This window comes from Pollachius pollachius (genome assembly GCF_949987615.1).
Source record: "Pollachius pollachius genome assembly, chromosome: 1".
Taxonomy (NCBI): Eukaryota; Metazoa; Chordata; class Actinopteri; order Gadiformes; family Gadidae; genus Pollachius; species Pollachius pollachius.
The window spans coordinates 28,180,172-28,192,875 of NC_136934.1; the positions used below are offsets into that span (position 1 = coordinate 28,180,172).

General features: G+C 39.8%; 1 protein-coding gene across 4 annotated transcripts in view; it reads right to left on the minus strand.

The window, feature by feature from the left end:
• Nucleotides 1–12,704, minus strand: part of kif13a (kinesin family member 13A) — a 105,816-nt gene that overhangs the window by 34,628 nt on the left and 58,484 nt on the right. For all 4 annotated transcript variants that reach the window (XM_079755679.1, XM_079755678.1, XM_079755680.1 and 1 more), the window contains exons 14-16: nt 9,412–9,542; nt 9,151–9,237; nt 8,882–9,057 (exon numbers count right to left, since the gene is read on the minus strand). In XM_079755679.1, the coding sequence (XP_079611805.1) occupies nt 8,882–9,057; nt 9,151–9,237; nt 9,412–9,542 (394 nt within the window). The remainder of the gene's footprint in view (nt 1–8,881; nt 9,058–9,150; nt 9,238–9,411; nt 9,543–12,704) is intronic.

Sequence of the window (12,704 nt, forward strand, 5' to 3'; positions counted from 1 at the left end):
AAAATCGCCACATAAAATCTTTAGACCAAGCCTCACAAAAATCATCAAACAGAATGTTTTATTAAGCTACATTTGAGAAATAATGGCTAATAAAGTTGGAGCAGTTAGCCCAATTTTCTTATATGACCATTTTGTTATTGTATAAAAAAACATACTACTATTATTAGGTGGATACCAATACCCCCCACTACCCATAAACCCAAATTTTGGTACTGCACCCAAAGGTGGCACTACTTAAAAATATTATGAACTAGCCTTATTTCTCCTTACCATATTGACCTGGACTCATAATTCTTTCATCATATTAATCTCTAAAATCAGATGCATCTTTTTCAGCCTGGTCTTCTCCTCCAAAAATGTTTACTTTTCCCACAATTTCATAGAAAAGCCAAACGTCCACAGTCTCAACCCATTTTGCCTATAGGAATTTTGTTATTGTACCTTACGGCTATCATGAGGTGGATACCATTAACAGTGCAGATTTTCAGATCTGTACTCTTTCTAAGAAAGCCCTCTCTTGTGAATTGTGTGCTTGGAGTTTTCTTGATATGTGCTTATCAATAGACATTTTCACGATGTGAATGAGGCTTCCTGCAGTTCAGGAATGTCAGTGGCTCAATGGGGTAATGCCTTGTATTGGTGATTTCGAATCCTGATTAGAGCATTATGAACAAGCTGAACATTACATTGTCACTCATTTAAGAAACACAACATTGAACAGCACCTGAGATTCATCAGGCAATCAACATTCCGGCTCATTAGTTTCCAAGAAACTGACTGCCAAGACTCAGTATGGCAGTAGGGGGAACTTCTTCGTTAACCATTTTACCTTCATAATTAACTCTGTCATATTTATATTTCTTCCGTTAGTGTTCTTCCCTACAAATGTTTAATTTCCCCAGAATTTCAAAGATTTTTCAGGTATTTACTTTTAAGAAAGCCCTTAATTCACTTGAGAAATGTGTGCTTGGAGTTTTCTGGATGTTGTGTGCTTATCAATAGACATTTTGACCATGTGAATGAGAATGCAGTTCAGGTTTATAAGTGGCTCAATGGGATAATGCCTTGTACAGGTAATCCTTAGGTTGAGAGTTTGAATCCCGATTAGAGCATTATGAACAAGCTGAACATGACATTCGGCCATTGCTCTGCAACTCACCTGAAAGCCGAGCCACAGTATTGCATTAAGTGGAACATCTTTCCTTCATAATTATATGTCATATTTATATATCTTTCATTAGTGTGTTCTTGACTTGTAATTTTGCTCGGACCCCGTTAATATCACCACTTGCGGTTATATTTATTATTATTTTTAGTCTGACTTTTTGGCTCCAAAAGTTATAAACATTTGTAATGGAATCAGAAGATGGGCAAGAATAACACATAGGTGGCGCTAAAACAAGGCCATGAAGTTCAGGAATTCAACAGACTGCCATTACCACTAGGAAGGTGAAATATGCATGAAACATGTTATACTTGCACCATTCATGATGAGTCATGAGTCAACTTTCAAATCGCAACTCATACGGTCAGACCCTTTGGATATAGTGCAGTGACCACAACTTGACCAAACACCCACACATTAACTGCTTTGTTGCCGAAAGTTGTAAAAGCTGCAAACTCGGCACACATGTACTAGGTGACTGTGGGACCATGTGTTAAATTCAAAGCAATAAGGCGAAAGACGGCAGAGATATACATACACAAAACAACAAAAAAAACATTAGTTTGAAGTTCTCCCTTCTAAACCACAGCCTTTATACTATAGAGCTCATAAGTCGGCCCCTTCTGGTAAACCCCCATGTATGAAGGTATTATTGTAGCAAAAGTCTTTAGCACCTGTAACTTCAGATGTGGTATACGTACACTAAAGTCACAAATGTGTAACAGTACATTTGAAGTCGTAAATATTTTTTCTACCATTGTAAACACAAAATAGGGTCTACGAGTTCACAAGTCTGTGTTATAGGTGCACAAATCCTATCCTGTGCATCACAACTTCAAAGAGTCATGCAATTGATACTTTTGCTGCAATCATTGCAGCGCAGTTGGGGCAAAACACATTCGCACACCCGTGTTTCATAATCTGAGAACATGCCCAAAATGTGTGCATTCGTAAACCCAAATGTGAACTAATGCATCAGAAGTTGCACATCTGTGAAAAATGTCCTCACAAATAAAATGATATAGAACACTATGTTGATTCAGCATTTTAATGAGCGAGCACAAGTCCATCGTTACAACTGCTCGAATCTGCTCCTGCAAGTCTCAGCTGTGGTTGCTTTTGCAGGTAGTTTTGCAACACGTCTAGGTGGTACATGTGTAGCAAAAGTAATTTGTATCTGTATGAGGCAGTGCGTCCGTGGGCAGGACAAAATTGCAGCAGTAACCAATGAAAGTCGCCGGCTGGTGGTGCAGTTTTCAAACTACACTTGGACCATCCAAGCAAACCATTAAAATACATTGAAGGACACTTGCGGCATGTTCATGCAATAATTTGGGGGGAATTCAGTTGAACTGAGTAATTTAATTTGACATAATGTAAGATACCCAACTCTGCCGTGTAGGATGTCCTCTCTTAAAAAATGCACCCCCTGCCGGCGACTTTCATTGGTTAATGCTACAATTTTGTCCCGCCCACCGACGATCTGCTTCATACGGATACAAATAACTTTTAAGTTCCTGCAATTTTTCACAAGTTCCCGCAATTTTTGCAAGTTCCTGCAATTTCTTGCATACAATTGCATAAATATGCCGCATATTTCATCGCATTTTTTAAGAAAACGTGCCGCATAATCAAGGATTTTTGGCCACAACAATCTGGAGGGACTGATAGACTGTTGCAAAAGTATCCGCAAGAAAAACAACAGCTGAGACTCGTAGCAGCAGATTCGAGCAGTTGTATAATTGATGGACTTGTGCTCGCTCATTAAAATGCTCATTGAACATAGCGATTTATATAAATTAATTTGTGAGGAAATATTTCACAGATGTGTAACTTCTGATGCATTAGTTCACAAATTTTGAACATGTTCTCAGATTATGAAACACGGGTGTGTGAATGCGTTTTGCACCAACTGCGCTGCAATGATTATAGCAAAAGTGTCAAGTGCATGACTCTTTGAAGTTGTGATGCACAGGATAGGATTTGTGCACCTGTAACACAGATTTGTGAACTCGTAGACCCTATTTAGTGTTTACAATGGTAGAAAAAATATTTACGACATCAAATGTACTGTTACACATTTTATGACTTTAGTGTACGCAAACAAAATCTGCAGTTACAGGTGCTAAAGACTTGCTACAATAATACCTTCATACCCATGGGACCTATGAGATCGTAAAATATTGTGGCGACCACGGGTGTGGGCGCCATGTTCCGGAGCCGCAGGGATTCTGGGAATTGGGGTTGTCAGTTGACAAAAGGGGTTTTGTTAATTTATTCTGTTAGGTTAAGTGGGGTTAACGGGTTGTGGGTCTTTATTGGTTGTGTGTTAATTGTGTGTTGTTCCATTGTTGTGTGATCGGGACCATTAGTGAGAGTGTTGTGTGTGTGTGTGTTGGTCAGGTGTCCCGTGTTTCTGTAATGGTCGTGGTCGTTAATAAAGGCAGTCCGTAGTCGTGTGGTGTATGGGGCACGGAACTGCATAATTGTTCAACCTGGGCTCCCGTCTCGTCCTTCCCGTGCTGCTCGCCACAATATGAATGGGTTTCAATGGAGAGAAAGTAATTATTTTCTGGTCCCAGTCTTTATATGCCCTGGATTACACATGTTGTTTGTGGATTTAAATGATACTTTTTCATGTCAAGAGTTTGACCGTTTATTGTGCAATTGTTCAGTTAAAGGCTGTAGAGAAAACACAATGAGAAAGACTACACGTCTCGTATGTGACGTCATGCTCCCTGCGACTGGCGTGGACAAGACCGACAATCTCCCCATCAGCATAACTGAAAATCTACACATGCCCCGATTTATAATGTTTTTGACCTCATTCAACGCTGTTATCCTCCCTTTGGAAAATAGCGTTGAAGTGGAGCAGAGAGATCGCCATGTCTGTACCAGAGTGGTGGTGACATATATCATTCGCGTCGAGAGCAGCGAAGAGCTGTAGTTCACAAAGCGCCCTCACACAAAACCTAACATTATCAAACTTCTTCGCAAATTCTTTTTGTTTTCATTGCATGAAAAATTATAATTTAAATACACAAACAACATATGTGTAATCCAGGGCATATAAAGACTGGGACCAGAAAATAATTGCTTCCTCTCCATTGAAACCCATTCTTATTTTCCTAGCTCAGAGGTCCCATGGGGGTCTCCCGGAAGGAGCAGACTTACGAGCTCTATGCAGGCTTGGCTTTAAAGAGGTACACACGTTATATCGCTTACATCCGTTTGACAGTGGATTTTGACACAGTATGCTTTAGAAACATGGTTGGTGATTGCTTTTAAAGCATACCAATGCCATAATACCATACCGACCAAGCTCAACATAGCTCCACGTACGGAAGACTTCTATTTCTCAAAATATACTCTAATCTTCCCTTGGCAGTCTACGATTGACAAGTCCTTGTGTCATTGTGTACGGATAAGACAGTCAAATTGCTTAGTCATGTTGTCTATATAACAGTGTACTCTGGAGGGATGTTCTGATGTAAACTATGGCTAAAGTTTTGAAGACAATTATTGCAAATTGTAAGTTACTCCTTAGCGTATGTGGGAGATTGATTGCGAGAGACTGGACAAGATTCGCATTTACACTTTGACTGTTTGTACTGTACTTTGTCGACAGACCATGTCATTGCTAGAAATGTGAACATAGGACAATCTCCTTAGGGTCAACTGTACATGCATTGCTGTAGGAATTACAGTGCAGTCTTCCTACACCTCCTGACGTTCCTGTCTGTTGGGCCACAAATTCTCATTCTCACGCTGCCTCACTCCTCTTCCTCTTCTTCTTCTCTCTGGCTGTTAGCCCCGTACACTTCCTTGTCCTTCCATTGTCAGACAATGCAACATTGTGTTGTGCTATATATATACTTGCCAGTTGATGGTTCATGAGATGCACCTTTGAGCTATTTCAGTAAACTCCCTTCTTTAGAGAAAGTCAAGATTCACCTGGTAGCAATTTACCAATTCAGGACAGATTTAGAAAAAAAGCCTAATGAAAATGTATAGAAATATGCTTGACATATTATAACGACATGTTCAACCATTTTGCATGTAAAGACTTATGCGATGAACTAATGCCTAAATGTTGTGGGGGTGAGACTATTCAGAGAATTGTACATAATCATTTCATGAATGTACCAAAGCATTTGCAACTTGTCCAAAGACATGAGAAACTGCTTTTTTAATGTGCACAAGTGACACAATGATGTGAAGATAGAACAGGTAGTTTTGAGAATTTCAATTCTGATCTGAGAAATGTACCAAAGCGACTGAGAAAAACTGTAAGAGGAGATTCCATACTATAACCATGTGAATTTTGAAGACTATATCTGAAAAAACACATATATTTTTTGTCTGTTATTTTTGCATGTATATATATATATATATATATATATATATGTATACAAATATTTGTATATGTTTTGATCTATATATATATATATATATATATATATATATATATATATATTTAGCCTATATAAAAATATATATTACATATATATATTTTTTAATTGTTAAATAATTTTAGCCAAGCCAATATACCATGTAGGCTTTGACATTAAATAAGTGACCTGCAAGTTTAAAACTAAAGTTACTATTAATTAGTATTGTGTAATCTGCATCATGGCAAATGGGAGTAGGAACAAAACACAGCCCCTCCTCTCAGAAAATAGTTCCTCCTAATTGCAAGATTGGTCTAATTACGGTTGGACATTTTGAGACAAGTTCTTCTCGTGTTGGAAGCTGTATTGACCTCTAGGAAGAGAAGTGTAAGTATAAACGATATGTTGATATGTCGTGGAATAATTGTATGAGTATATAAAAATAAAGATATAATAATAATAAAGGTATGCTTTACAACAGGGATATTGGCCGCATGGCTATCGTGATGGCTTATGGCTACATGTATCTGTCGTGAGTTGTGCTTATGGCTAGGCTACATGTATATATCGTGAGGTGTGCTTTTGGTAACATGTGTGTGTCTATATATAGTGAGGTGTGCTTATGGTAACATGTATCTGTCGTGAGGTGTGCTTGTGTTTAGGTGAGGTGTGCTTATGGTAACGTGTGTGTATATATAGTGAGGTGTGCTTATGGTAACATGTATCTGTCGTGAGGTGTGCTTATGTTAAGGTGGGCTTATGGTAACATGTTTATATCGTGAGTTGTGCTTATGGCTAGGCTACATGTATATATCGTGAGGTGTGCTTATGGCTACATGTATCTGTCGTGAGGTGTGCTTACGGCTACATTTATAAGTCGTGAGGTGTGCTTATTGCCTATTGTATATATCTTGAGGTATGCTTATGGTAACATGTATATATCATGAGGTATGCTTATGGTAACTATATATCGTGAGGTGTGGTACTCAAGCTTTTGGTTACTTCTGAAATAAGTATGAGTGTCCAAGGTGACTGTGACAAAAATGCCTGAATGTCTTCATGTGTACTATCACATTCAGCGCTATTATTTATTTTATTGTATTGTCGTAGACCAGGGGTCGGCAACCCTAGGTACGTGTACCACCACTGGCACGTGGCAGCATAATCATTGGCACACTTGGGGAAAAAAAAAAAAAAAACTTAATTTGTATTTTTAATATTATTATTATTAAAGAAAATCACCGCTGTATTATTATGCGGTAGCATAATCATTAATACATGTTTTTTGCAATTTATTCTGTTTTGGGAATTTCCTCCCTGTGCAAATATGTTTAAATGAGTTACTGAAAGCAGTGTTCTCAAGTGGCCTGTATGCATGGCCGTCACATAGTTTTGAAAAGCTGTACTAAAGATATTGATGTGGCTGTTTCAAACATTCTCATATAATGTCTGTTTTTTTACATTTCTCACAGTGCAAATATGTTTTTGAATGACTTTCTGAAAGTAGTGTTTTAAGATGGGATACATGTAATTCTAACTTGTAAGCCAATGTTGCAAACATAACAACAAAAAAAAACTTTGAAATGTTAATGCATGATTGTGGACTTAAGCAAATAATACAATTCCATATCTTCTGGAAATGTTTTTGGTCGCTGTGTCATAATTCAGCTTAATATTTAATATATTGTTGCTTAAGGCACACTCATTAACGAGAAAATGTCAAACTGGCACTGCATGTTGAAAAGGTTGCTGACCCCTGTCGAAGACAACGATCACAACTAGGAATAAATCGCAATTTAATTCCTTTCATTCTGGCGTTGAATGCGGAGATCATTACACAGGGACTTCAAACCATTGGCTGAGAACGTGAACTTCATCGGAAATTGTCAATTGCCTTTACAATTACATACCTGGTTGTCATATTAGTTATTAGGGGTCCTACGAAATCCGTAGGAACCCTATTGTAATTGTTAGTATTATTATTTTTTTCTTTACAAAATCGGCCATATCTCAAAAACTACATGCTCAAAAGTTGTAGAACTCATAAAATGAGTTAGGGATAAAAAGGATGAATTAACTATAGGTGTCACTATAACAAGCCTTTGAAGTGCAACATACTCAACAGGCTTCCATTTCTTTTCTTTCCATTTCTTGCTTCCATTTGCACTAGGAAAGTGCAATATGGATGAAACTTGTTATACATGCACCATTTGTTATGATGAACAACTTTCACACTGCAACCCATATGGTCAGACCATTTGGATATAGTGCAGTGACCACAACTTGACCAAACACCCACATATTAACTCCTCTGATGCCGAAAATGGTAAAAGCTGCAAACTCGGCACACATGTACCTATACAGATATACATTTTAAAGTGAAAAACATGCATATATCCGATGATTAAACAGCTCTAACATTGCGTCAAAAACAGGCTCGGCTGTCGAATATGGCTACAAAGGGTAGATTCCATAGTATACCCATGCCAAATTTCAAGTCGATATCTGAAAATAAAAATTGGATGCATTTGTTTGAAGTTGGCTTTCTGAACCGCAGCCTCTCTACAATGCAGGCTTGGCCTTAAAGCGTACACACGTAATTTCGCTAACATCCGTTTGACAGTGGATTTTGACACAGTATGCTTTAGAAACATGGTTGGTGATTGTTTTGATATGTTACCTTCCGGTAAACCAGTTTTTAAGCCATACCAATGCCATGTTACCATACCGACCAAGCTCACCATACCGCCACGTACGGAAGACTTATATTTCTCAAAATATACGCTAATCTATCCTTGGCAGTCTACGGTCATACTGTCAGTCATACTGTCGGTCATACGGTCATACTGTCGGTCATACAGTCATACGGTCAGACAGTAGGACCCCGTCATGGTTGCTTGCAACTATATTTAGGATTGTATCTCTCAATGCTCTGAATGCAGGGTCCTGGTTGCATGCATAAGCTATTTCTCTAGTGAGAAAGGTTTCCATTGGTTAAGAAGGCCAGAACATGATACTTTCCATAAAGGACGGCTGTCACTGCAGAGTAGATATTAGGACCACTGCAGTAACGCTAACAATCACACTAAGATGGCATTATATTTTCAGAACAAGAAATCAGTTAAAATAATTTGTAAAAAAAATTGAAAAAACATAGGCTGGATTTGTTGCTTTAAATTATGGCAAAACATTGTGCCAGGTGTACTCTGCCCCTTCCAGCTGGCCCTTCCTGAGCGGGAGCCCAGTGTCCTAACAACACCAATGTAATGTGCGTTGTCACTGATCTAGCTTCCACGGCCCGAGAGCCGGTCGACCCCGGCCGTACCGTTGTTCCCCAGGGTCTTCATGATGACCTCCATCTGGGCGAACTCGTAGCTGTAGTCCTGCTCCGACGAGGCCTCGCTGGCCGTCTCCAGGTCCGCCTCCACGTAGCTCTCCCTCGGTGACGCTCGCTCCATCTCCTTCAGTCGCTCCCGTCGCTTCCTGCTGGGCAGGTTGATCCTGCAGCCAAGACACACACCTGTGGTTCAACCCCCCTGTGATAGCCTCTCACCCACCCTATGGTGGCTAGGGGGCCAGAGGTTGATTACATACCTAAAGAAGTGGTTGTTCCCCCAAAGGATGCGGTCCCCGTGCCACAGGTGGACCAGAGAGTCCACCACGGTTCCGTTCACACAGGTTCTGTGTAAAAACAGGATGTGTCTATTTGCTTTTTAAAGCTACTTTGATATTAATGAAGTCCATGGCACCAGGGGAGATACAATTACTAAGCAAGGAGCTGCATGACATAAATACCTGTGCCGTGTTATTCTGTGTGTGAGTGCTTGCTATACTTTGTGTTTATGAGTGTTTTACCTTGCATTTTCTATAGGTGTGAGGGTGACATCACCGTCTGGGCAGAGATCCAGTGTACAGTGCTCTGGCTGGATGCCAATCCCAAAGAGCTGGATGTCCTGGGAAGTGTCTGCCCCGACAAGCGTGTGTTCCTACGCACAGGGAGCAAAGTTACGACCACAGCCTGAGAAACAGTTAGGACCTGAGGATTGATGCAGTTCCCCATATTACTAATCATTACAATGTTAGTGTTAAAGAAATGAGCCGTTAACTGCAACATAAGTTATACAATCATGTTTTTTCAACAAACATCCCAACAGGCAGAGGATGCCGATCCCTGCAGCAAGAGCAGCCGTTTCACATCGCCATATTAATTCCACACAGATATGCCAGGCGCTCTAGCAGAGCCCAGACAAAGAGCTGTTGTTCTGTTTTGAGGCCGCTGTCTGGCGGACCTAGCCTCTCTCTCTCTCTCTCTTCTGCTGCGGGGCTATCTCTCAGACTGGTCGGCCCACTGCCCCGTTAAACCCAGTTCCAGGCCAGGTTTGGCCAGACCTTGTGCTGTGTTCTCCAGGTAATCCTGGATTGATTCAAGGTACGCACAAGGTTCAAGTTTTTCATGGTTAATGTTGAGGCGGATGTATATTATCAGTTTCATGCCTTCAAAAGAGGGCAATGTGATCTTAGTCACCTTAGTCGCCTGAAATACACACCATAAACAAATAATTGCAGATGACAGGAGGCCACTGTCTGAAAGGATTTGATGGGGTTTACAGGCTGTCCTTTTAGATCATTATTATGTAGTGAGTTCCTGGTTTACCGCTGTCCTGGAGTTGAAGCTACAAGGTACAGAGGTAGTCAGTGTGTGGTTAATGTTAGGAGGAAGGAAGGAACTTAATACTTGTTTCTGTACATGTCCTATTTACTCATATATTGGAATCATAAGAATATAGCTCCATTCACTCCAGTCTGAGACATAAATGTCTATGTAAACATCTATCCCTATGTAGGGATGGGCGATTCATCGTATTTTTATTTCAATTAGATTACAGCTTCCAACTATTATGAAAACAAGATAATGGAGATAAAATGATGATTGTGCCGCCTTCAGTTTTGCATTAATGCTGTCATTGGCGTTCTTAAGCTTCCTTCACAGCATTCAGTTGTCCTTCGGCCCTCCCTAGAGACCTCACACTGGGCCAGACTGTGTGTTTAGTTTAGCCCCAGTCATCAAGGATGACGGAGAGAGACAAAAAGAAAGGTCAACCGAATGAGGCTGTTTGGAAACATTTTGGCTTCAAGGAGTCGAGGAACCACAACAGACACTGTGCCACAAGGCAATATCATCTGTTTAATCATCTTAAACAGCCAGTGTTCCCAGAACCACATGCTCATTTGTTTTAAATGATCACCTCAACATAATATCTATATCATTTTATCAGTGTTACTGAAATAAGTCCCCAATTTAGAGAAAAAGGGGTAAAATCCTATGTGGCATAATGTGGCGTTATTTTAGTGACGTCCGACTACCTTGGAAAAGGTTGTCTGACGTCACGACCAAGGGGCACCATCGGCGCGATGTTTGTGGACGTGTGGAGCTCTGTCTGTATGAAGGTTTTATTGTAGCAAAAGTCTTTAGCATGCTTACACTAAAATCACACAAATGTGTAACAGTAAATTTGAAGTAGTAAATATTTATTTTGAATGTGCACACTAAAGTCACAAATGTGTAACAGTAAATTTTAAGTCGTAAGTATTTTTCCTACCATTGTAAACACAAAATAGGATCCTTTGTTACAGGTGCACAAATCCTATCCTGTGCATCACAACTTCAAAGTGTCACTTGACACTTTTGCTACAATCATTGCAGTGCAGTTGGTGCAAAACACATCCGTACACCCGTGTTTCATAATCTGAGAACATGCACAACATTTGTGCATTCGTTAACCCAAATGTGAACTAATGCATCCGAAGTTGCACATCTGTAAAATATTTCCTCGCAAATATAAAATATATATATATATGTGTATGCATGCTTGCGACTTTGGCTACAATAATACCTTCATAGCTGGGCGGTGTGTGTGGACATGTGGAGCTCTGTCTGGGCAGCGGTCTGTGTGGACATGTGGAGCTCTCTCTGGGCAGCGGTCTGTGTGGCCGTGTGGAGCTCTGTCTGGGCAGCGGTCTGTGTGGACGTGTGGAGCTCTCTCTGGGCAGCATTTGACTGCAGCGTCCGAGAGAAAGTCGGGCTATTCGGACCATTATTAAATAGTACTACAGTGTGTGTGGATGGTGAAGCTCCGATGTGTTTAATATCCGCATGAGAGTTAGGCTTCCCAGACACCTATAGTCTAACGCTACGGTGTGTGTGGCAGATTTCACATACAACATCGCTTATTTTAAAACTCATAACAGTTAAACAACAACGGTACTAAAAAGGTATCATCAAGTTGGTGTGAGTCGTAACCATAGGGATAACATGCCCCCCTCTATCCTAAAACTCTCAGCCCAAAACACTTATTTTTTTATCACTTAGTGTTGAAATCCATCTGAAACAGGGAAGAGCTCGATGGCTTTTTAAGTTCAATCAGAGTCACAAGTGGTCTATGACCAACAAAGAGAAAAGTAAAGTCCTCTCGACTTCTTCCACCGTGACAAACTCATCAATTACGGACACTCTTCATAATGCCACCGTAGACCCATCCAGCTCTCACTTGAAGAAATATGCCGACACATGCTTCCTGGCAAAAGACCACGGACTCAAGAAACTATAAACACTTTGGACAAGCGTCAACATTTCACCAGAATTGCACTGCCTGCCCTGTATAATAAATGCTTGTACAGCCCAATACTACTACCATCCCAACAGACTTATTGTCAAGCTGAACCATGGAGCCGTACATTTGCCATGTCGGTCTTATTCTTTTTTTTTCAGTCTTAAGTTGTAGTTGAACATTTGTCTTCCGTTACTGCTTAACAATGACAGTGGGCTAGCCTTTAGTGAGTTGCTGACTGGAATATGTAGTTTACCTAAATGTTCAATATATGATTAGGGGTTTTCAGTAAGTTGTGGAAGTGCACTACAACATAGGTGATCTTAATTCAGGTCTTATTATATTTTTATATTATTTCTTTAAATGAATATATATTTATATATGATATATTCCTTATTATTTATTTATCTTAATTTATATATTTTTTTATTTTAGAGTTATTCTTTTTTCAGTTGAATAATATATAAAGTTGGTAACTCACTGATAAAAAGACAAAAATTTAAAGTCACTGAGTTATTGTGCTAGATAATCATGACGTAA